This window comes from Notolepis coatsorum, assembly GCF_963971535.1.
Source record: "Notolepis coatsorum genome assembly, chromosome: 18".
Lineage (NCBI taxonomy): Eukaryota > Metazoa > Chordata > Actinopteri > Aulopiformes > Paralepididae > Notolepis > Notolepis coatsorum.
In genome coordinates, this window is record NC_140182.1 from 48,850,356 (window position 1) to 48,873,305 (window position 22,950).

The 22,950-nt window shown below is 45.4% G+C and overlaps 2 protein-coding genes across 3 annotated transcripts in view; one reads left to right on the forward strand and one right to left on the reverse strand.

Moving 5' to 3' along the window:
- Positions 1 to 12,952, reverse strand: part of hexa (hexosaminidase A (alpha polypeptide)) — a 38,287-nt gene extending 25,335 nt beyond the window's left edge. The window contains exon 1 of the mRNA XM_084334588.1: positions 12,522 to 12,952. Within this exon, the coding sequence (XP_084190714.1) occupies positions 12,522 to 12,777 (256 nt within the window). The 5' untranslated portion in view covers positions 12,778 to 12,952. The remainder of the gene's footprint in view (positions 1 to 12,521) is intronic.
- A 3,490-nt stretch (positions 12,953 to 16,442) lies between these two features.
- Positions 16,443 to 22,950, forward strand: part of arih1 (ariadne ubiquitin-conjugating enzyme E2 binding protein homolog 1) — a 36,852-nt gene continuing 30,344 nt past the window's right edge. For both annotated transcript variants that reach the window (XM_084335437.1, XM_084335438.1), the window contains exons 1-3: positions 16,443 to 16,873; positions 20,332 to 20,399; positions 20,779 to 20,920. In XM_084335437.1, the coding sequence (XP_084191563.1) occupies positions 16,574 to 16,873; positions 20,332 to 20,399; positions 20,779 to 20,920 (510 nt within the window). In that variant the 5' untranslated portion in view covers positions 16,443 to 16,573. The remainder of the gene's footprint in view (positions 16,874 to 20,331; positions 20,400 to 20,778; positions 20,921 to 22,950) is intronic.

Consider the following 22,950-nt stretch of genomic DNA (forward strand, 5'->3'; position numbering starts at 1 on the left):
TTTGACTTGTTGCGTGGTGGCGATGTCTTGCAGATAATACAACTACAAGTATAATTATATAATATATATATTAAAAAAATAAAATAAAAGTATATATTTAAAAAAATAAAAAAATTATATAAAACCAAAAACGACCGCAGATCGGTATCGGCCGATATGGCTCAAGACGATCTGTGATCGGTATCGGTGGCAAAAAACGTGATCGGGGCATCCCTAGTTGTCAGTGTGTATGCAGTGTGAAATAAATGAGTCATGCTGCCTGCATGCCCAACGTGAGAAGTTAGTCTTGTCATTCTTGTAATTCCTACACTACACCGTTACAATGCTAATTATATAAAATATCATATTATATTATATACCCATTCAATATGCACATGACAGAAAATATTATATGCCATATAATATTTTCTGTCATGTGCATATTGAATGGGTATTACTAATACTATTACTATTATTAGCCGAGAGTAGGTCAAATTTGGGCTGGTAGCTCTCAGCTAGGTGGCAAATTAAAAAGTAGATCTGGGTTCAAAAAAGGTTTGGCACCCCTGCCGTAGAGGAAAACAACATCCAGGTGAACTGCATGGTGTCAACAAAATGCCTTGCAGAGATCTCAGCTGGTATGTTGACAGTCAGACAGGTACTGCACCTGATTGAAGAGCCTTTTTGTTTTCTCTCTTTTTTTTTATGTTCGAAGCTTGTGCCACCGAACGAAGCTTCGAAGTATTTAAGACAGCCCTATACCCAATTACCTGAAATTTTGTCATACTTACCCGAAACAAAATTGAAGAATGTGAGACAGACAGAGAGAGAGACAGAGACAAACAGAGAGAGACAGATAGAAAGGCTGACATAGACAGACACAGACAAGTAGAAAGACAGACGGAGACAAACAGAGAAAGAGACAAATTATGAAAGACACAGGCAGACAGACAGAGACAAACAGAGAGACACAGACAGACAGAGAGACAGAGGCATAGACAGAGAGACAGATAGAAAAGCGGAGAGAGATAGGTAGAAAGACAGAGACAGATAGAAAGGCAGACAGAGACAGACAGACATAGAGACAGAGACTTGTATGTATGTTGAAAGTTGGCTGTGAATGTCTGAAGGTCATAGACATTGTTGGTCATTCCACCCGGTTAGGGTCCTTTCCACCCCGTTGAGTTCCTTTCCACCCTGTTAGTCACCTTTTCTTTTTAAATAACTTAACTATGTTAAATGTTTTACATGTTTTATGTTAATTTGCACAGTTGAAAAGGATCAACAGCATACATGTTTTTTTTATTAGGCAACATTGTTTAATTATTTACCATTTTGGGTAAATTGGGTGCATACATGTGATTGTTCTGAATAATAAACATATGTTCTACTCCACAATTCTTGTTTCATTATTATTCAAATAAAACCATACATGTATATATGATGGAATAATGGATACATAAGGTATAAGAAAAGCTAAGTATTGTTGAATATTTACATTAACACTTTGCAATAGCTGTATATGTCCCTAACAGGGTGGAACTCTCATGGTCGATGGCTGAACAATCCACCCATAATTTATTATTATTTAAGTGCTTGAGCTCTACCAATAAGAGTACCTGAAGGTTAAACATGTTAGTTGCCTGATGTAATTCTAAAAACGCACACAAAAAAATTATATGATTTCCCCCAAAGGTTAGCACATTGAAAAGTCACCAATAGTCAGGAATGACCCATCATGATTGAAAATCTCTAAGGCCGGGGTTTTAGTAACATGTCTAACTCTAACTACCTGTAAGTCTACTACACCCTAGCCCCTTTCGTGACTGTGCATCACACAGTCACGAAAGGGGATAATGAAAGGTTAACTTATTTCATAACCTAGTTATATGAATACTGGCTGAGCGTCTCGCTCTGCCAATGAGAACCTCTTATCTCCACGCACATATTGTACACACGAAACAAACAAATGCACCCACTTGCACGTGACCAAGCCACTCCCATGCGTCTCCCTATATGACGCCGGAAATGGTCACGCTCCACCTTCCTCAGAACGATCCATAAGCGGAAAAAACCATCCAAGGGACCTCAGGGCGATAAGAGCGAGACGCTCAGCCAGTATTCATATAACTAGGTTATGAAATAACCTTTCGTTATATAGCATACTTGGCTATCGCGTCTCGCTCTGCCAATGAGATATGAGGCAGAGTGGACGCGTGGCCCGACAAGTGTACCCCCTGAGGGCCCGTAAGCCCCAGCCAGGGAGGAGGGGAGTCCCGTCCACCCGTCCGTCCTAACGAAGGGGGGGAGGCAGTCAACTCCACCAAAGTGCACCCCTGAACGCACAGCACAGGCGGGACCACGTGCGACACAGCACTCCGTGGTCCACACCCACACACCCCTGCTAGCCCACCAAATGGCGGGACGCAGGAGAGGTCCCAGACCTCAGAACCGCCTGGGAGACAGAACCCCGAGTCATGTCCACGAGGTAAAACTTAACGAAGGACCCGGGGAGGACCAGGAAGCCGCAGCACAGATGTCCTCCACAGAGGCCCCCCCTAACAGGGCAGCAGCCCGGGGGGGGGGGGCCTGTCCAGCCAACGTGTAGCAAAGGGCAACGCCCTCGCACAACCAATGTGACAGGTGCTGCTTGGACAGCGCCTCACCCTCGCGAGGGCCACCGTAACAAACAAAACAGTTGATCGGAAGCCCTGAGATCCCGAGTCCGACTGAGGTAAACCCCCAGTGCACGGCAGGTGAAGGCTCGCCTCCAACTCACTAGCGTGAGGAGGCGGACGAACGCCTGAACCACAATATCCCTGGAGCGAAAAGAGCTCCGGATATTCTTTGGCACGAAGACTGGATTAAGCCTCAGAGTCGCACCGCTACCGGCCGAATAGACAGGCCGCACCGAGAGAGCACACAGCTCACCCACGTGCTTAGCGGAGGTGATGGCCAAAAGGAACGCGGTCTTAAAAGATAGCCGATTCAATGGCGCCTGCTCAAGATAGGGCTGGGTGATATATCGAGTATACTCGATGTATCGCGGCTTGTTCTACATGAGATGTAGTAAATTACTATATCGTGAACATCGAGTATATGTTGTCACGTTGCGGTTGAGATGAGACTTGCTTTTGCGCAGAGCTGTCCTCTCATTTCATTATAGACACATGACCAGCGCGGACCTTAAATGACATGCAATTGTAATTCCATTAGACAGACCAGCGCGGACCTTTAATGACATGCAATTTAATTGACACGAGCAATGGAGCGCACTTCTGTCAATATACGACGCTGACGTCGTGTTGTCCATCCTGATCAAAACATGCTTGCCCACCACAAGGTGGCCGAGCCGTTTGTGGACCAGAAGGACTGCCTTCAATTCCAACACATTGAATGTAGCGCAGACCGGGAAGCATGGTCTTGCCAGCTGCCCCCTACTGCGTTGGCCCGACACGTCCCCCCCCATCCCGTGAGGGAGGCGTCGGTGAAGACCGTGACGTGCGACAGCCTGCTGCCCACGGGGACCCCGCTGGTGAGGGCCCCAGGCCCTCCCCAGAGGACGAGGTCCCCCAGTACTGACATGGGAACCTTCAGCTGCTTCCACTCGTCTCTCACCGGGACCATTTCCATACTGGAAAAAACCACCTCTGTATCCTCCTCATGAAGAGGAGGCCAAGAGGGACCACAGAGTGAGCAGATGCCATCATACCGAGCAGGCGCATCACGGACAGCGCCGTAACCGTCCTAGGACGGAACCTCCCGAGCGCGCCGAGAACATTCACTCGCCGCCGCTCTGAGAGGGATGCCCATATAGACCTTGAGCTTAGAAATAAGCCCAAGTACTCCACCCGTTGACTGGGAAGAGGAGTACCCTACTTCCAGTCTACAGCAAAACCCAGGCTGGTGAGGAATTCCACCACCTGCCTGGTATGAGACCTGGCGATCTTCCCTGACCAGCCGAGGACCAGAACGTCGTCCAGGGTAGAATCAAATTCGTATCCCCCGACGACGCAGAGGCCCCAGCGCGGTCTCCACACACAAGATGCGGGGAGCCAGAGAGTAGCCGAACGGCAGCCTCTGGTACCCGTATGCTAAGCCCTGCAAAGGAAGCGTAGGTATGTCCTAGGATGGAAGATCGTGATGCGAATACGCATCCTACAGGTCTATGGAGGTGAACCAGTCCCCCACCTGACAGCGCCTAACAGGTGGGTGACGGTCAACATTCTGAACCTTCCATGGGACAGGTCCAGTATGGGTCTGACAACGTTGCCAACCGTGCAAGCAGGGCGTCTCGCGGAGCCGGGATATCGCACCCTGACTCTACCAACGAGGCAATTGCACCCAAGGGGGGACCGCGACAGAAAGGGCCGGTCTGATACGGGGAGAGTGGCCATCACACTGGTGACATAAGCTCCCCCACTGAGCATCTTCCCGGCATGGACTGCTGAGGATAGCCTGCTCTGCAGCTGGACATGCAAGGCGTGTGGTCCCCACACTGCCCGATGGTGGGTTCCTACTTCCTACACACCGTAGCCCTGTAGTGATATTACTACCACCCAAACCATGCATGCCTGACTGGCCACCGCCGGTCTTCCGGTCGGGGGAGGCACTAACGTGATACCCGGCCTGGCGAGGGCGAGGCTGGGGGAACACAGACGCAGAACGTGTGGCGTGGGAGCCGCTTGACAGCACAGCATTCTCACAGGCAGACCCAGGCCTAGCTAGCAACCGGGTGTCAGCCCCTGTCCCCATGAGAAGCGAAACGTGGGGCCGCTTGCGCTTCACTGAAAGCATGCGGCCCGCAGCCAAAGGGAACAAATCAGAGCCCGGTAGCGGGGGGGAGTGACCAGAGAGCGTGCTAGACACAGCTAGACGGCGACGGTTTTTTAGGGCGTGCTCATCTAATGTAGCCGATCCCTTGGCCGCCGAGGCTGTCGGCCTTGTGATCACCTGTTTTCTTTGTGCCCAGGGTACCTCAGGCGGGGGAAACATGGCCGCTGGTCGGGGGCCTTGCCGCAGCCGCTGGCGAGGCCATGCCCTCACCTCTGGCTGCACGGTGTGGGGCAGCGTGGAGCCCAGGTCAAATACTGCCCGCGCCTCCATGGACAGACCCAGGTCCACCCGCGGAGGGGGGAGCCCTGAGGAGGAGACCCCTCAAGGGGAGATTGCTCCAACCAAAAATGCCTGTGAACAACCGTTGACAGCATCCTAGCCCTCCCTGCGGTTATAGCTTGCGGCTAGGTCAAAAGCTGAATAACCTCAAAACCTTGCGCGATGTTTTGACGTCGGCTGGCCCTAAGGCCCCACCACCGACATCATTTTTGACAGAAAAAACAGCAAATTGAGCAATGTTGCCAGTCGCTGCTAATTCTGTACCGCGGCGGTATAGGCTTCATCAGCCCACCAGCCACCTGCCGGGCCGACTAGCCTCATGGCGTCGGCCGGGCGGGACACTGTTCCACCATGTCAGGGCAAAGGACTGATGCCACCTGCTTCACTAAGCACGGAACACCAGTGGTGGCTGCAGACCAAAGTCTTACTACTAGTGAAGCACTGCCTCACTAGTAGGCATGCAACAACCTCCACTGCGGTGTGCATGAAGGGATAAATGAATGAATGAACGAAAACTCTATTAACATATTGCAGAATGGGCTAGCCCAATACACACAATTGTTAAGGGGATGCAGACCAGAGAAAACGTTAGTCCTGTCCACACCAGGGACCCCCATTTTCAATTCATAGATTCACAAAAAGCACACCTGCCCTGAGCCTCAGCCCAACCACCCATGTAAATGATAAACAAGCCCCCGTTAAACCCCCAACATTAGACACCGATTGACCATCAGCATGAATGGTTAAGAGGAGGGAATAAAGACAGATCTCGGCGGGGAACAAGGGGAACGGCGCCCCAACATTGTAGCATTAGCTGCACGCACTAGGATACTCGGAAAACATCCAAAAGAGTCATGTTTTCCCAAATATCGCGCCCCCCGCGCCAATACATCACTCGGTCGTCTCACGAGACAACAAGCAGTATTACCCATTAGGGATGCCCCGATCAATCGGCCAGCGATCGATATCGGCCGATATTCAGTATAAATATGAGATCAGTGAATTCTGATAATGCTTTATTTTCGCAGATCGTGAAAACCGATAGAAAAACATGATCCAATTCTTAGCGGAGTTCTCACTCGCTGACTTCTCTCTCAGGCACACAGAGCTGCAGCGCACTGCCCCTCCCCCTCCCCTCCCAGACCCATGTCAACAGAGGCTCCCAGTCAACTATTCACTTTTAGTTTAATACATGAGGCATTGTCTAACGGTATCTAGCTGGCTAGCTACTGATAGCTCCTGATATCAACAAATGCTCCAGCAACAGTCTAGTAGTGCATGATACCTCCGTTAGCTAGGTAGCTCACGTTAGCTCACTGTTTAAATGAAATGTCCCAGTAAACTAAATAGTTCACTGAGGCATTGTCTTAACGTTATCTAGCCGGCTAGCTACTGATATCAACAAATGCTCCAGCAATAGTCTAGTAGTGCATGATACCTCCGATACCTAACGTTATCTAGCCGGCTAGCAGTAGCTACAGATATCCTCCTGATATCAATGTCTTATAACATTGATTCGATGCGTATTCGAGCCCCTGGCTTGCATCGCAGTCACGAAAGGGGCTAGCTGAGGGCATGCTGAATGTGATTTGACCAAAGCAGAGTATACACACAGACAGTGGAGCTGTTTGTAGATAGCGAGCATTTTGACTTGTAGTTGTATTATCTGCGAGACATCGCCACAAGTATAATTATATAATATATATATTTAAAAATGTATATATTAAATGTTTTTCTTCTATAAAACCAAAAACGATCGGTATCGGTCGATATGGCTCATAGACGATCGGTATCTGTGGCAAAAAACATCATCGGGGCATCCCTATTACCCATGCTAGTATCAATGCCTGATAGCGCAGGCCCTACCTGTGCACGACTTAGCTCGACTGCTAACCGTCGCGCGACTTCCCTCAGTCCGCTGTCCGAGACGAGGAAACCCAGGACAGGCCCGTTGCGCTGTTAGGATGTGCCGAGAAGGTTCCGGGGGCTGGTGAACTTCTGGCGAATACCCAACATTGTGTAATTTCTCCCTACATTTTCATAACAACTAGTTCACGGAGTGCAGTGCACTGCTACTTCCATGTTGGAAACTAAATGAGGAAGGTGGAGTGTGACCATTTACGGCGTCATATAGGGAGACGCATGGGAGTGGCTTGGTCACTGTAACAATAGGATTGTTCTATTTAAGTGCTGTTGCACGTAGGACTCTTTTAGATGTGACACAGAGGGTTCACTTGTGGTGGAACCAAGCTTATGTAACTATAACAACGGTGAATAAAGTACAAGTAAGAAGCAAGACTGCGTTAACCCTTCATTGTGTACAGTCGGGACACGGACAGAACATAATGAAACATGGTGACAGCTGGGTACAGATCGGGAAAGTAATTTGCGCGGTAGCTAGAGAAGTAAAGAGTTTAGCTGGCGAGCTGTGGCTAACACGTACTTCGGGGAGAAAACTCTTACTAGCTGTCGGCGATGGAAGGGCTAAATTCGCTAAGACCCCCTGGAAATCTGCTTTTGGACTCCAACAACTTGGCGAAGGCATGGAAAAGTTGGAAGGAGGAGTTCACATTGTATACAGACCTTACCATGCCCGACGCCGAAGAGACAACAAAAGTCAAGTTGTTTAAATATCTCGTCGGAGAAAAGGGCAGAGAACTATGGACAACTCTGCAGAGTCCGTCGGCAAAGACAACGGTGACAACTATCATCAAGCAGTTTGACGAGTACTGCAATCCAAAGGTAAATGAAACAGTGGAAAGATACGGATTCTTTATCAGGAACCAAGGATTGGATAAAAACGTGGACAGCTATGTAACAGACTTGAGAATGCTTGCTAGTAGTTGCAGCTTTGGGGACATTAGAGAATATTCCCCGATCAGAGATCGAATTGTATGTGGTACGAATAGCTCAGAACTGAGAGAGACTGCTCAGGGACGATAGGCTGACTCTGGAAACATGCCTGAAAATATGTAGAGCTTCGGAGCTGTCAAGGGCTAATAGCAGGACACTGCAACAAGGACAGGCAGTGGAAGAGGTACATGCGCTAAAACAGTCAGAAGAGTGGAAAAAAGACAGCGAGGTTGACTGCATGTTTTGTGGCAAAACACATGAGAGGAACAAGAAAAAATGCCCAGCTTTTGGAAAATAAGTGTAAAAAGTGTGGGAGAGAAAATCACTTTGCGGCTAAGTGCAAATCAAAACAGGAGAGCAGCAAGAAAACTAGGAAAGTGCATGCAGTGGCAGAACAGCACAGTGATAGTGATTCTTACGAGGAAGACCTCTGCTGCATAACAGAAGTAAATAGAGAGGATGAAAATGTTAATCAGTTAAAAGACAGCCACAGGCAAGGGATACCTGATGTCGTTATTTCTGATAACGGGCCACAGTATGCATCACAAGAGTTTCGACACTTCAGTCAGAAGTGGGGTTTTGAACACAGGACATCTTCACTGGGATACCCACAGAGTAACGGGAAGGCGGAGTCAGCGGTAAAGACAGCCAAGGGCCTGATGCTGAAGGCTGCAGCGGCGAGAGAGGATCCGTACCTGGCTATGTTGGACCATCGTAACACGCCGAGCCAGGGCATCAACACAAGTCCAGCACAGAGACTCCTAAGCAGGAGGACCAGAACCCTGCTTCCTACAAAAGACACTCTGCTGGAGCCAGAGGTAACAAACAATGACCAGGGACTGAAACACAACAGACGGAGACAGGAAACATACTACAATCGCACAGCAAAGGACATGGACACTCTGAAAAGAGGAGACAGTGTGAGAGTACAGCCTGGTGACACACACAAGACTTGGAGAGTGGCAAAGGTGATCCAGCCAGTGAGTGAATGAATGAATGAATGAATGAATGAATGAAAACTTTATTTAACAGATTGCAGAATGGGTACAATACAGTACGGCTCAATACATACAATTGTTAAGGGGATGCAGACCTGAGAAAGACGTTTGTCTTGTTTCCATCAGGGTCCCCCATTTTCATTTCATATAGACATTTATGACATACACAACATACATGACATTTATGGCATAGGGATGGTATTTAGTACCGATACATTTGTGACATAAGCGGTATTCAAATATACAGTACTGTTACCCCTAGATCCTGACAGAGTATATACATATGATGGGGAGGGGAGGGGACTGTACATTAGGAGGGGGTGGGTGGGTGGGAGGGAAATATACATACGGCGGGGAGGGAATATATACATGCGGTGGGGAGGAGACTGTCTATTAGGAGGTGGTGGGGGTTTTGGGCATTTAGGTGGCCAGTTTCGAATTGCAGCCTCCCGTAGGTGCTCTTTAAGAGCGGTTTTGAATGTGGGCAGGGATTCACATTCCTTTACAGCTTTGGGTAGGGCGTTCCACATTGTTGTGGCATAATTGCGAAACGTGTTTAGTCCCTTGTTTGAGCCGAATCTGGGTTTAACATGATTTGTTGAGCTTCCTCTGGTGTAGTGGTTGTGGTATTCACTGACCTTTGGGAAGTATTTTGACATGTACATGGGCACCCCGGTCGTATAGTGTATCTTGAAGACCAGGCCCATTGCAAGTTGCTGTACTCTGTCGTCTACTCTAAGCCATCCTAGGTTGTCAAAGTGGGCAGGGGTGAGGTGGGTTCTGGGGTTCAGGTCAAGTAGTAGTCTGACCAGTTTGTTTTGTGATGTTTGTAATTTTGTTTTAAGCGCCTTTGAGGTGCTTTGGTACCATGAGGTGCACGCATAGTCATAGTACCCTTGAATGAGTGCTCCTGCCAGAGTCTTCAGGGTATTCTTGTTTACCAGAGAGGAGATCCGGTACAAGAATCTAGTTCGTTGGTTGACTTTTTTTATTACATTGGATGCCATTTTGTCACAGGAAAGATTTGCCTCTAGGATGGAACCCAGGTAGGTAATTTCGTCTTTCCTTGTGACAATATTGTCACCCACTGTAACTGAGAAGCCGTCGGTCTTGCTGAGTTTGTTATTTGAACCGAAGAGAATGGACTCTGTTTTGCCCATGTGTAATGATAGTTTGTTATCAGCGAGCCATATGCAGATTTTGCCTAGTTCCGTGCTGAGAGTTTTTTCAACCTGCAATTTGTTCTTGTCAGAGACCAGCAGGGCTGAGTCGTCCGCAAACAGGAACAAGTTGCAGTCACAGGTAGGGATGCCCCGATCACGTTTTTTGCCACCGATACCGATCACCGATCGTCGTGAGCCATATCGGCCGATACCGATCCGATACCGATCGTTTTTGATTAAAAAGAAATTAAAAATTATTTTATATAACAAGTTTTTTTTTTTTTTTTTTTAATAAAATATATATATTATATAATTAGACTTGTACTTGTATTATCTGCGAGACATCGCCACCACGCAACAAGTCAAAATGCTCGCTATCTGCAAACAACTCCACTGTCTGTGTGTACTAGTAGCCGCCAGCTCTAAAAAGGATTCTCCGGCTCTGCAGCGGGACCCTATTGGTAACGTTATGCTTTGGTCATTTAACATTCAACATGCCCTCAGCTGGAATACGCATTAAATCAATGTTATAAGACATTGATATCAAGAGCTATCTGTAGCTACTGCTAGCCGGCTAGATGACGTTAAGACAGAACTTTAGTTCAATGGGACATTTCGTTTTGAACAGTAAACTAACGTCAGCTAACGCAAGCTAACGCAAGCTACCGGAGGTATGAACATTTACTAGATGTTCTAGATTTTCTGGATCATTTGTTGATATCAGGAGCTATCGGTAGCTAGCCGGCTAAATACCGTTAGACAATGCCTACTAAACGTGAATAGTTGACTGGGTCATTTTGTTTAAACAGTAACGATAGCTAGGTAGCTAACGTTAGCGCAGGTCGAATGCACTACAGACTCGAGCAGAGGAGCCGCACCTCTTTGTTTACAAACTCTACACGGGGGCGGGCGGGGCTAGGGAGGAGGAGCAGTTTGCAGGTCCTGTGCGTCTGAGACAAGCGAGTGAGATATCCACTTGATCAGTTTCCGCGATCGGCGAATATGACTCATTATCGGAATTCCCCGATCGCATATTTATACTGATTATCGGCCGATAACGATCGGTGGCCGATCGATCGGGGCATCCCTAGTCACAGGCTGACGACATGTCATTTGCATAGATTAGGAAGAGTAGCGGTCCTAGTATGCTTCCTTGTGGAACACCACAGCTCACTGTGAGGGGGGGGGATAGAGTACCGTTTACCTCTACCATCTGTTCTCTCCCCTCCAGGTAGGATTGCATCCAGCTCACTGATAAGCTATCAAAACCAATTGCCTTTAGCTTGTCCATTAGAATGGAGTGATTGACAGTGTCGAAGGCCTTTTGTAGGTCCAGCATCATGAGCCACAGATCATATGAGGTGGAGTTAGAGTCGGGAGGTGTTCTGAGAAGAAATCGTCGCCACCTCAGACACAATCACACCACTATAGACACAGGTACAATCACACCTGCATCAACAGTGACTGAGGAGGCCGGCCCGCCAGTCAACCCGGTAGGGAGCCAAGGTACGGTCACTACCAGGTCTGGTCGACAGGTTGTCAGACCTCAATACCTGAAGGACTATACTTCGTGATTAGAGAATGGACTGGGGAGAGAGAAGGGGGGGGGGGGGAAATAGTGAAATGTGTGCACATGTTTTGATCTGTTGATTGTTTGAGGGGTACTAATGAGTCATTTACACAGTGTTGTTGTTGTTTGGATCTGTTGTAAGTAAGCAGAACACAGGTTAAGTAGTTGTAAGTTAAATATCTATATCATGTATATATCTGTACGTGGAAAAAGAAAAAGAAAGATGTAACAATAGGATTGTTCTATTTAAGTGCTGTTGCACGTAGGACTCTTTTAGATGTGACACCGAGGGTTCACTTGTGGTGGAACCAAGCTTATGTAACTATAACAACGGTGAATAAAGTACAAGTAAGCAAGACTGCTTTAACCCTTCATTGTGTACAGTCGGGACACGGACAGAACATAATGAAAGAGTCACGTGCAAGTGGGTGCATTTGTTTGTTTCGTGTGCACAATACGTGCGTGGAGATAACAGGTTCTCATTCGCAGAGCGAGACGCGATAGCCAAGTATGCTATATCACCCCATAGTTCATTGTATCTGTTTAGGGCAGTTAATTGACTGACGAGTCCGACTGCTGTCTGTACAAAACTCATTGATCCGCTAAAAGACAGAATGGGACGAACATAAAACACAAACAGAATTTAACCCTACACTGACACAATAGGCTACTTCCTGATATGATTTTTTTAAAGCCCACTTTAGTCTAAAGTTGTATTTCCAGTCCCATTCGGTTCTGGTAGGCTACATTACAGACAGTCCATGCTGGCATTTCACCTACGGCATCTCATTCGTAATCATCCAAGTTTCCTGATTCCTTGATAACCTACTCGAAGGCGCTTACCTGAAGTATCATCTGGGAAAATGATAGAGAAATATCTCTTGAATGCCGCGTCCAGGACAGAACAGCCCGATTGTGCAGATGAATCGCTCGCATAATCAAAAATAAAATTCTGGGGGTTCAGATAATATCGCTTGATTGAGGAAATAACAGACTGCGGTAAAGGCCATACTCCTTCCACTGGGGTACATAACTTGAATATGATAATAACCAGGAAACAAAGTCCTCTGCTAAAACGACACCAAGTGAGATGCGACATCACCTCTAGTTTCACAAAGTCCTTGTTTGTTTGTTTGTTATCCAAAAGTACTGAGCAATAATAATTGTGTCGCGCGGTTGACAACACGCGCACGCCTTTCTCTGGTCAGGTGCCTGTCACGTGACTCAACAGGGGCACAAGGTGTGGTGGTGGTAGTGGTTAACAAAAGGCTAAAGAATTCCACGCGCAGTGTTGAATACAATAGACCACTACACTTCCGCGTTACATTGAAATCGGGGAGGAGATTGCGGGGGGGCGTCTCTACAATTCGTAGCCGCATTTCTGCAGACCCCTCTCTGATTGGTTGAACTCTATTTTTGCAGACCCCTCCCACGCGAAATAACGTTATACGCGACGCTATACAAACCAATTACATAATCCTATCCAACATGTGTAAAGGCACACACAACATATTCCAGTTAACGGTATATATCTTTTAATGATTCGTTATGGCGTAATCAATACTTCCATGCGTATAAATTGCGTTCAGCCTCTCTCTCTGGAGAGTCTGGAGTTAACGGAGTTTCGACTCCTGGCTAGAGGAGCTTGTCTCGGCTCATGCGGGGGGGCAATCAGAGAGGGGCTTCGCTCAACCAATCAGAGAGGGGTCTGCAGAAATGGAGTTCAACCAATCAGAGAGGGGTCTGCAGAAATGCGGCTACGAATTGTAGAGACGCTGCGGGGGGGGGGGGGGGGGGCAAATGAATGAATGAATGTGGACGAGAGCCTTGACATTCTCGAAGACACTCTGATGTCACGAGACCGCCGCCATCTTGGTATAGGGGGGCCATACGGATTTCTAGTATCAAATGCATGTGTTGAGGTCCGTTTTTATTACATGTTTTATCACATTCTTGTTCATTTCATAACATTTTCATACGATTTGTTTTGAAAATATTGAGGCCAACATGGCATTTCACTATTTCGAAAGCCTTTCTGGTGATTCTAAGGCGAGATATGATTCAAAGCTCCCCCTGATTGACTTGACATTATGTCCATACAAAACACATACAGATTACAGACATGGCTTTGATTGATTGATTGAAAAGTTTATTAACAGATTGCAGAATGGGTACAGTACAGTACAGCTCAATACATACAATTGTTAAGAGGATGCAGACCTGAGAAAGACTTTCGTCTTGTTTCCATCAGGGTCCCCCATTTTCAATTCATATCTCGAATACCCAAATTGAAGCTGCTATGTTACGTTTTGTACTAATAACAAAACAAACACAGAAATCCAAATCGCAAGTTTTATACCATCACGGAGGAAAAAGTGGCTGGCGGCTAATGTTCGGCTAACTAGCTCTGGTGTTGTGGTCGTGGTAGCTACATGCTAAGCTAACGTTAATCACATCATATCGAACCGATAGGAGTTTATCTTATCTAATCTTACGTGGTGGTACCACGTGTGCCACTACCCGATCAAACATCCACGTAAGATTAGATAAGATAAGCTCCTATCGGTTCGATATGATGTAATTAACGTTAGCTTAGCATGTAGCTACCACGACCACAACAGCAGAGCGAGTTAGCCGAAAGTTAGCCACAGCCACTTTTCCCTCCGTGATGGTAAAACTTGCGATTTGGATTTCTGTTTTTGTCATTAGTACAACGCGTAACACAGCAGCTCTTTGGCATTGTGAAGGACTGAAGAAAATTCCGCTTGATTGTCTTTAATTTGCCGCTTTAACCATCCGTTTCTGCACTAAATGAACCGTACACAATGTACCAGGCGGAGCAGTTTCCCCCCACGCTGCTGCAGTTGCCTAGCAACAACAGGCAGGACGTTGACTTCGAGAATTAAGTGATTGCAGATACGGCTGTGGGGGTGCTAGAGACATGATCGAATAGACTAATAGCTAATGACAGCCTATTCTAGTCTAGCAGGTGCTGGTATAGACGTATAATATATGACATATCACATATATGAAATTCTTTGCCTAGATATACGGTATATCTAGGCAAAAAATGTCATAGATGACTGAAAATCAACATTTCAATCTTTCAATCCTAGAGGCAAATCTTTCCTGTGACAAAATGGCATCCAATGTAATAAAAAAAGTCAACCAACGAACTTGTTTCTTGTACCGGATCTCCTCACTGGTAAACAAGAATACCCTGAAGACTGGCAGGAGCACTCATTCAAGGGTACTACGACTATGCTTGCACCTCATGGTACCAAAGCACCTCAAAGGCGCTAAAAACAAAATTACAAACATCTCAAAACAAACTGGTCAGACTACTGCTTGACCTTACTCCTAGAACCCACCTCACCCCTGCCCACTTTGACAACCTAGGATGGCTTAGAGTAGACGACAAGACGGCAAGACCACCCGCATTTCATTGTATACTTGTATGCCGTGACAAATAAAACTCTTGACTTGACTTGACTTGAGTACAGCAACTTGCAATGGGCCTGGTCTACAAGATACACTACACGACCAAGGTACCCATGTACATGTCAAAATACTTCCCAAAGGTCAGTGAATACCACGATCACAACACCAGAGGGAGCTCCACAAATCATGTTAAACCCAGATTCGGCTCAAACAAGGGACTAAACACGTTTCGCAATTATGCCACATCAATGTGGAACGCACTACCCAAAGCTGTAAAGGAATGTGAATCACTACCCACTTTCAAAAACACTCTCAAAAAACACCTACGGGAGACTGCAATTCGAAACTGGCCCCTGTAAATGTCCTAACACAACCCCCTCCAATGTACAGTAAAAATTACCAAGTATGGTCTTGTCAATATTCCAATGTACAGTGTTGCTTGTACAGTTGTACAGTGTCCCCCACCCACCCCTCCGAGTCCTACCCAACCTCCCCCCACTCCTACCCAACCTCCCCCCACCCACCCAACCACCTCCAATGTACAGTCAGGGGTGCAGTGCTGGGCATACGCGGTCAAACGACGTTTGGGCTTCGTCACTGAGGCAGAATTGCGCGCATCCTATTATTATGCAAAGTCTAGGTGATAAGTGCCAACTTATCACCTAGACTGTGTGTGTGTGTGTGTGTGTGTGTGTGTGTGTGTGTGTGTGTGTGTGTGTGTGTGTGTGTGTGTGTGCGTGCGTGCGTGCGTGTGTGTGTGTGGGTGTTGGGCGTGTGTTATGTGACAAAAGACCGCCGGGCTCGTCCCCAGCTCCGACTCATGAAAGAGGAGATATACATGTATGCGCGTGCGCGCGGGTGCACGTGGCGTTTGGCCTTGGCCCATATTACGACTGCACCACTGTGTACAGTACCCCCCCCCCCCCCCCCCCACCTACCCAACCTCCTCCAATGTACAGTTTCTACGTCAAATGTAGATACTTCTTTTCTGGACTCTTTTCGTATCACAAACAGTACTGTATTTGCAAATCTGGTATGTCATAAATGTATAGATGTAGCAGTAGGCCTACTGTCTATCTGTATGTCATATTATATGTTACGATGAATTGAAAATGGGGGACCCTGATGTAAACAAGACGAAAGTCTTTCTCTGGTCTGCATCCCCTTAACAATTGTATGTATTGAGCTGTACTGTACCCATTCTGCAATCTGTTAATAAAGTTTTCAATCAATCAATCAATCATTTTGCTTTGAGTCCCTCTGACGTCAGCGCGTCGTCAGTGCGTGACGCGGTGTCTCTTTGTTGGCTAGCAGCAGCGGGGACGTTTTGTTATTATTGTCGCTGCTGGAAAAATAGGCTCGGATATTTTCGTTTAGTTCTACAATCAACACTCCACACACTCAAGGCACGGTAGGCGTTGCTTTGTCACGATTTGATAATAACCACGCTGGAAATGGACTCGGACGAGGGTTATAATTATGAATTCGACGACGAGGAGGAGGAGGAATGTAGCGAAGACAGCGCCGAAGAGGAGACCGAGGACGACACCCTGGAGCTCGGAGAGGTGGAGCTGCTCGACCCCGTGGTGGCCGGCGGGGAGCGGGACGACTGCCTGGAGACCGGGGGAGGTGGCAGCCACGGCCCCGGCCAGGAGGAGGAGGAGGAGGAGGACTACCGCTTCGAAGTGTTGACAGCCGAACAGATCCTCCAGCATATGGTGGAGTGTATCAGGGAGGTCAACGAGGTCATCCAGGTAGGTATTTGGTGTGTTAACTGCAGGAAAGACCGGGGTCCGAGCTGTGTGTGATAGTAAACAGGCCACTAGCTACACGTTAGCATTGTGGGTGTAGTTTACTCTCTGGAGGTTTATTACAGTTCTTTTCAAACAGTCATACGATGTGGAACACAAATAGAACCCACCTGAATAGTATTTTCTTAGCTGGCGTTACTTTTTAGTCGCTGTGTGAATTATGCATGAATATCATGCTACATACGTTGTAGATATGGAATAGACCTTAAAATGTTTCCGTTTCAGGAAATGGTCTGAGCCCTGTGGAGAAGTTGGCTGCTAGCTAGTCAATGTTAACGTTAGCTTTGCTTATGTTAGCTAGTCTGTTAGCAAGCTAATGTTAGCTCGTTAGCCCCTAGACGGACATTGTATGTCAGTTTAAGTCCAATTATGTATGTTGCCAACTGTTAGTAGGTAGCCAGTCGTATTGTGCAAGTAGTCATCCAATGCCAATTGCGCTGTGTAACGTTAATGATTGTAATGTTCGTTGGCAGTTGCAGGTTGGGAGGAAGGCTTTGGCATCAAGCTAGTTGGCGTTAGCAAGCTGTCAGCTAGCTAACGTTAGCAAGCTAACTTAGTTGTTGATGGCTTTTACACGTTTTCTTGGCTTGCCCCTCATAGAGACGTGTTTCACTTCCTCTAGCTAATAATTCCAGACAGACTAATTGGAAAGTAACCTAGTGTTCCTTCAATTTCCTCCACACAGCCTGTATAAAAATTAAATAGAAACTTGTTAATCTGACCTCATTTTAGGCCATGTCAGAAACTCATTCAAAGTCAGAAAGATGACCCAGTTTTCCTTTGATCAGTGTTGTCAACATATCAAATGAAGAATGCCAATACCCAGTATCTACTGATAGCAGATAGACTATTGGAGAGACATGGGTCTTTCTCTATAAATAGCATTCAGGCCTAACTTACATTGCTTTCATGCTTTTTGGAGCACAGCTGTATCAGAACTCAGAAACAAAGCGTATTCAAATGCAGAAGACCCAGATGCAGGATAAGTGCATGGACATAAAAGGACCGTTCTGAGCTCTACTTTAAGACTGTGCCATCTACTTTAAGACTGTGCCATCAGCACTCATGAGTGATTCAAGGGTCTTGTGTGGCTCCAGAAGAGGCTGGGGAGGTGCACCTCAGAGGAAGGGAGTTTTTTTCACTGGAATTGGGAGTTGAAGACTAAAGATGGGAGAAAGGTTGCGCAAAAACTCTGGCTTTTGGAATCCTATGCATATAGGGAAAAAACATGCTTCAAATTGTTCTAATGATGCAAAGGAAAGAGGGAGGCTTTTTGAGGGAGACTGTTTTGCATTATAACTTGTGGTTTGAATTTTGATTAGCCTTCATTTAGGCCACCATTACATGTTTAAATACCAGGAAAATACTGAATACAGGCTAATGTCAGCCAGGTGTGTTTGTGAGCCTATGTGCATGTTACACAACGGTATACAGATCAGTGCCATACAGAGTAGTGATCTCCTGTATGTACTATGTGACTACAGTCCAGGTCTGTTTTGAACAACATGACTGCATAAAATGAAGAACCTATTCTGTGTTTACCAAATGTGACCTCTGGAGCCTGTTGCATTAAGCCAGCAGTAGGCCTAATCTGGAGTAGCTAAGATAAAAAAAAAAAACATTTAGGCTAAGTGGCTTTCATGAACATGGCTTAAAATAGGTCCAGTTAGATTCTGGAATCCATTTGATTGATAATCAACAAACACCTATGGAACTCTGATGTGGAATGTCTGCACCGTGACCGCACCCTGAAATGGTCTTGGGTTGTGACAGACTTGGGCTATGTATTGTTTCTATGGAATTGGATAACCAACCAAATCCAGAAATTGCTAAATTTATGAATATGAATGAATGTCTGACTGTATTAGAACTTCATGAAGAGACATTGACATGTGAATAAAATACCCTATACAGAGTTTAGGCCTAGTTTTCCCTAATCAGTCTAATCCTAATACTTATTTTCCTTTAGCTGACAGATCGTTTTAAAAGATGCTTTGGGAAATTATTCATTCTTCTTGACAAATGAGGTACTAGACTACTCTTGTCTCAGATGAGCTTACAATCCTTGACTACATTTACATTTAGTAATTTAGCTAACAAGTTCTGTACGACAAGTCAGGAAGGGTACAACTCTTTCAGATGACTAACAATGTTCATCAAACAGTGTTGAAACTTGGTGCTGCAGTGTTGAGTGCATAGTAGTGTTGTAGAGACATATTAGTATTTTAGTTGACGGAGAAAGATTGGTCGCGTCTGCATTTGCACCTATCGGCCTCAGTTCGGTGATAATAACTATAAGTGATTTGAAAACGTAGGAGTGTGTGTCAGCCCCCCCCCCCAAAACTATATAAAAGCAGAATAATTTAATCTCTGTGGGGAATTTTAGTCCAGGACCAGACCTATCCCTTACCTCCCATTGGTGTCTAGCTTTGGCCTTTTTGTTGGGCTATGAGCATTTTTACTTGCTAATGAAGCCATAAGCCGTATAGCAGTCATTGAAATGGGAAAAAATTGCCTATACTGATAGTCCGATCGCATTAATTACTAATTAAGTAGTGATCGAATGCTCATTTAAGGAAATCTATTTTTAGAACACATCTTAAAAGTCATGTCGGCAATGATGACTATGCACAGTGATGTTTAATGCTCATCGTCAGTCATCATTTGAGATCATTTACCTCCACTCTGTCTGCAGCACGTCGCTCCACTCATGGAAACATAGATTTCTTGAGAAATAATTGTTTTTGTACAGGACGTGTTCTCTTTGGCTAGCAGTAGTAGCAATGTTTGTGTCCATGTACTGTAGCACAACTAACGTTAAGTTAGCTAGCCACAACTTCAGCGTGTTCATATCAATAGTCTGTGAATGCTACACAAAGTTGGCACAATTTTAACGCTACTCCTCTCTGTCTCTGGCTTCCACTGTTGTCTTCTTGCAATAACTTACACCTCACATGATTTCAGAGCAAGCTTTCTGTCTCTGTGGGAAGAACAAGCACTTTTAGTGGATGTATTTGGTAACCAAAAAAAGAAATAATAATAATAATCGAGTTCCCTCAAAAAACACTTGTTCAGTTGAAATGGTGAGTACTTGAGTAATCAATTACTCATGCCCGTCCTTAATTCTGATAGCCTGATTAAAGGAGGAGTGTCTGTCTGTACATTCAAGTTGAACAGTTTGCTGCTGTAACACAAATGAAAGAATTATGAATCACTCAATTATTCTGTTGTTCACTTTTGCATTTTCCCCTGAAACACGATAAAGATTGCCCAGCGTGGAATTATGAAACGGTCTGCTCTTATTTAAACATTAGAAGAAGAGCTCTTTTTGATTGGGAGTTGCTTATTGTGATAATTAACTGTTTGGTGCGTGAACAACCATCTCTCTCTCTCTCTTGCAGAATCCTGCTACAATTACACGCATTCTTCTTAGTCATTTCCACTGGGATAAAGAAAAGCTCATGGAAAGGCATGTATTGCTGTGATAAAGTCTTACTTCCCGTCATCAGCGGTAGCCGCAGCAGAGTCCCAGTTTGCTAGCCCACGTCTTGGCCGCGGAAAACACGTTTCCCTACGTGTTTGCAAGCAACATGCAGTTGCACACCAAGCACATCTCCTCAATTGTTGTAATGTTAGCCGATATGATGATATCCATCCAGTAGGTGTTCTAGGTGTATTGTTGCAATTATGTGCAAAAGTTTGTGACATTTTCTGCGGCCCGTAACACGCTGGGATGCTGTTGCGGCTGTCACTGCAGCAGGTAGCCTATTTATTAGCCTCTGTGGCTTCTTTATCACATTTCTTTCCTTCTTCTTCTAAGTATTGTGTTAATTTCTGTTTTCATACAGATACTTTGACGGTAACCTGGACAAGCTATTCTCGGAGTGTCATGTCATCAACCCCAGTAAGAAATCTCGGACACGGCTGAATACGAGATCCACTGCACAGGACCTGCCATGTCAGATCTGCTATCTAAACTACCCCAATAATGTGAGTGCCATCGAATAGAGGGCTTTACAATTTAGAGGAGATTGTTCTCCGATGGTACTAGTGTTGCCTCTCATTTGCTGCCCCTGTGGTTTTTCAAACTATTTACGATGGACCAGTTTAGAGCTAGTCGAGGGATGGTGAATCTGCGCTACTGGCGGCCAGGCGGTGGGGCTGAAGTCTGAGAGTCTATGGTCTGTTTAAGTGCAAGTGGGAGTCTCTCACCGCCTATGCAACGCACGGTTGCATTCTAGAAATGATTGCAGACGGTTTGAAGCAAGCACATTTGTTGATATGCGTAGAATCAAATCGAATCGTGGACAGCTGAATCGTAATCATACAGAAACAAGCATTTCATCATAAAGTATTCTGTATTTTATTATGACAAATAATAAACAAACGTGAAAACTTGAAACTTAATCGAATCGTGAGGCCAGTGAAGATTCACAGCTCTAGTCTACTACTCAGCAGTTCTGTAAATGAGGTGGCCTCACCTCAGAGCTCACCTGAGTATAAATAAAGGTTTCAATCAATATCTCATAGCTTAGTACTGCACGTATGCTGTTCTTATCTTTACTACTAAAAAGTAAGGTCAAATTGTAGATGTGCATAGATATGTTATACTGTCAGGTAGGGTCAGGTAGGGTTGCCGTGGTGATGTGGAATTTCCCATGTCTAATAAACTTGTGAAGTTACCGGTGACACCGGACATTTTACAAAATGACGCTCAATGTCTGTAGAGCGCTTACTTTGATCTTTAACGTTATGTGGCTACATTGATCCACTGTGTCAAACCGTTTAAAAACCGACAGTAATAACTCATCACTTTTCTATCTGTTCATTGATGGATGGATCAATGTAGCGTATTGATCACATACTGCGCAAACATACTGTTGCTGGTCTAAAATAGCTGCTGTCCATGCAGAGTATGTTTGATAACAAGTTAAGTATTTTACAGATTAGTGGTTTTTATTTGAATGTGGGCACTGGTATGCAAAAATGTACTAAATGGGTTTTTATTTCTATAAAATAAAAATTTATACAAAAACGATAAAAAAAAAGCATAAAGCATGGGCTTGGTCGGCAAGTAATGTACTCGGTAGATGCCTGAACACAGAGTAGCACCGCTATCACCAACTACCATGACAAGCCTACTGTCGGGACATGGAACAATTGCATTGGAGACTTAATTGCACTTTTGTCCTTCTTGCCATCTTTGACTACATGTTTTTCTGTGAATGTCGCATGTCATATTCCTTATTTAAGCATTACATCACGCGCAGGAGTGCGTTATGAGAATTGGAGCATGCCTAGGGGTGGTCGTTAGGCCCGAGGTGCAGCCGAGGGTTGTTAGACCCCCCTAGGCATGCTCTAATTCTCATAACACACGACTGCGCGTGGTGTAATGTCTTTTATACAATTGCCGCATTCATCCAACCTTATTGCTATACAATAAACACACATTAATTGAAGATTTATTGACAACCATCAGCAGAAAAAGTAGTTAAAAAAAAAAGACGTCGCCTCCGCGTGTAGAAGCAGCGCTGTTTCAAGGCATTGCATCTAAGAATGACGTGAGCGTGTGTTATTGGAATGATTGATTGAAAATTGTATTACAGATAGACAGTGCTTACATCTTTATACAATTTCCAAATTCATCCAACCTTATTGCTATACAATAAACACACATTAATTGAAGCATAATGGAGATTTATTCACACAACCATCCGCAGAAAAAGTAGGTTAAAAAAAGAAAAGAAGAGAATTTTATTTTTTGAACCTACTTTCTATAGAAGCAGCTCGGAGGTACGCTGTTTTAAGTGAGCGTGTGTTATTGGATTGATTGATTGATTGAAAATTGTATTAATGTCCGCCTTGTTTCGAACTGGTTATGCTTAGGCCCTCTTTCGAAGTTGGTTATGCTTAGAGTTTGGAATCAGGGCTGGTGGTCTATCGCCCTGCTCTAAAGATAAACTCTAAGCATAACCGACTTCGAAAGAGGGCCTAAGCATAACCAGTTCGAAACAAGGCGG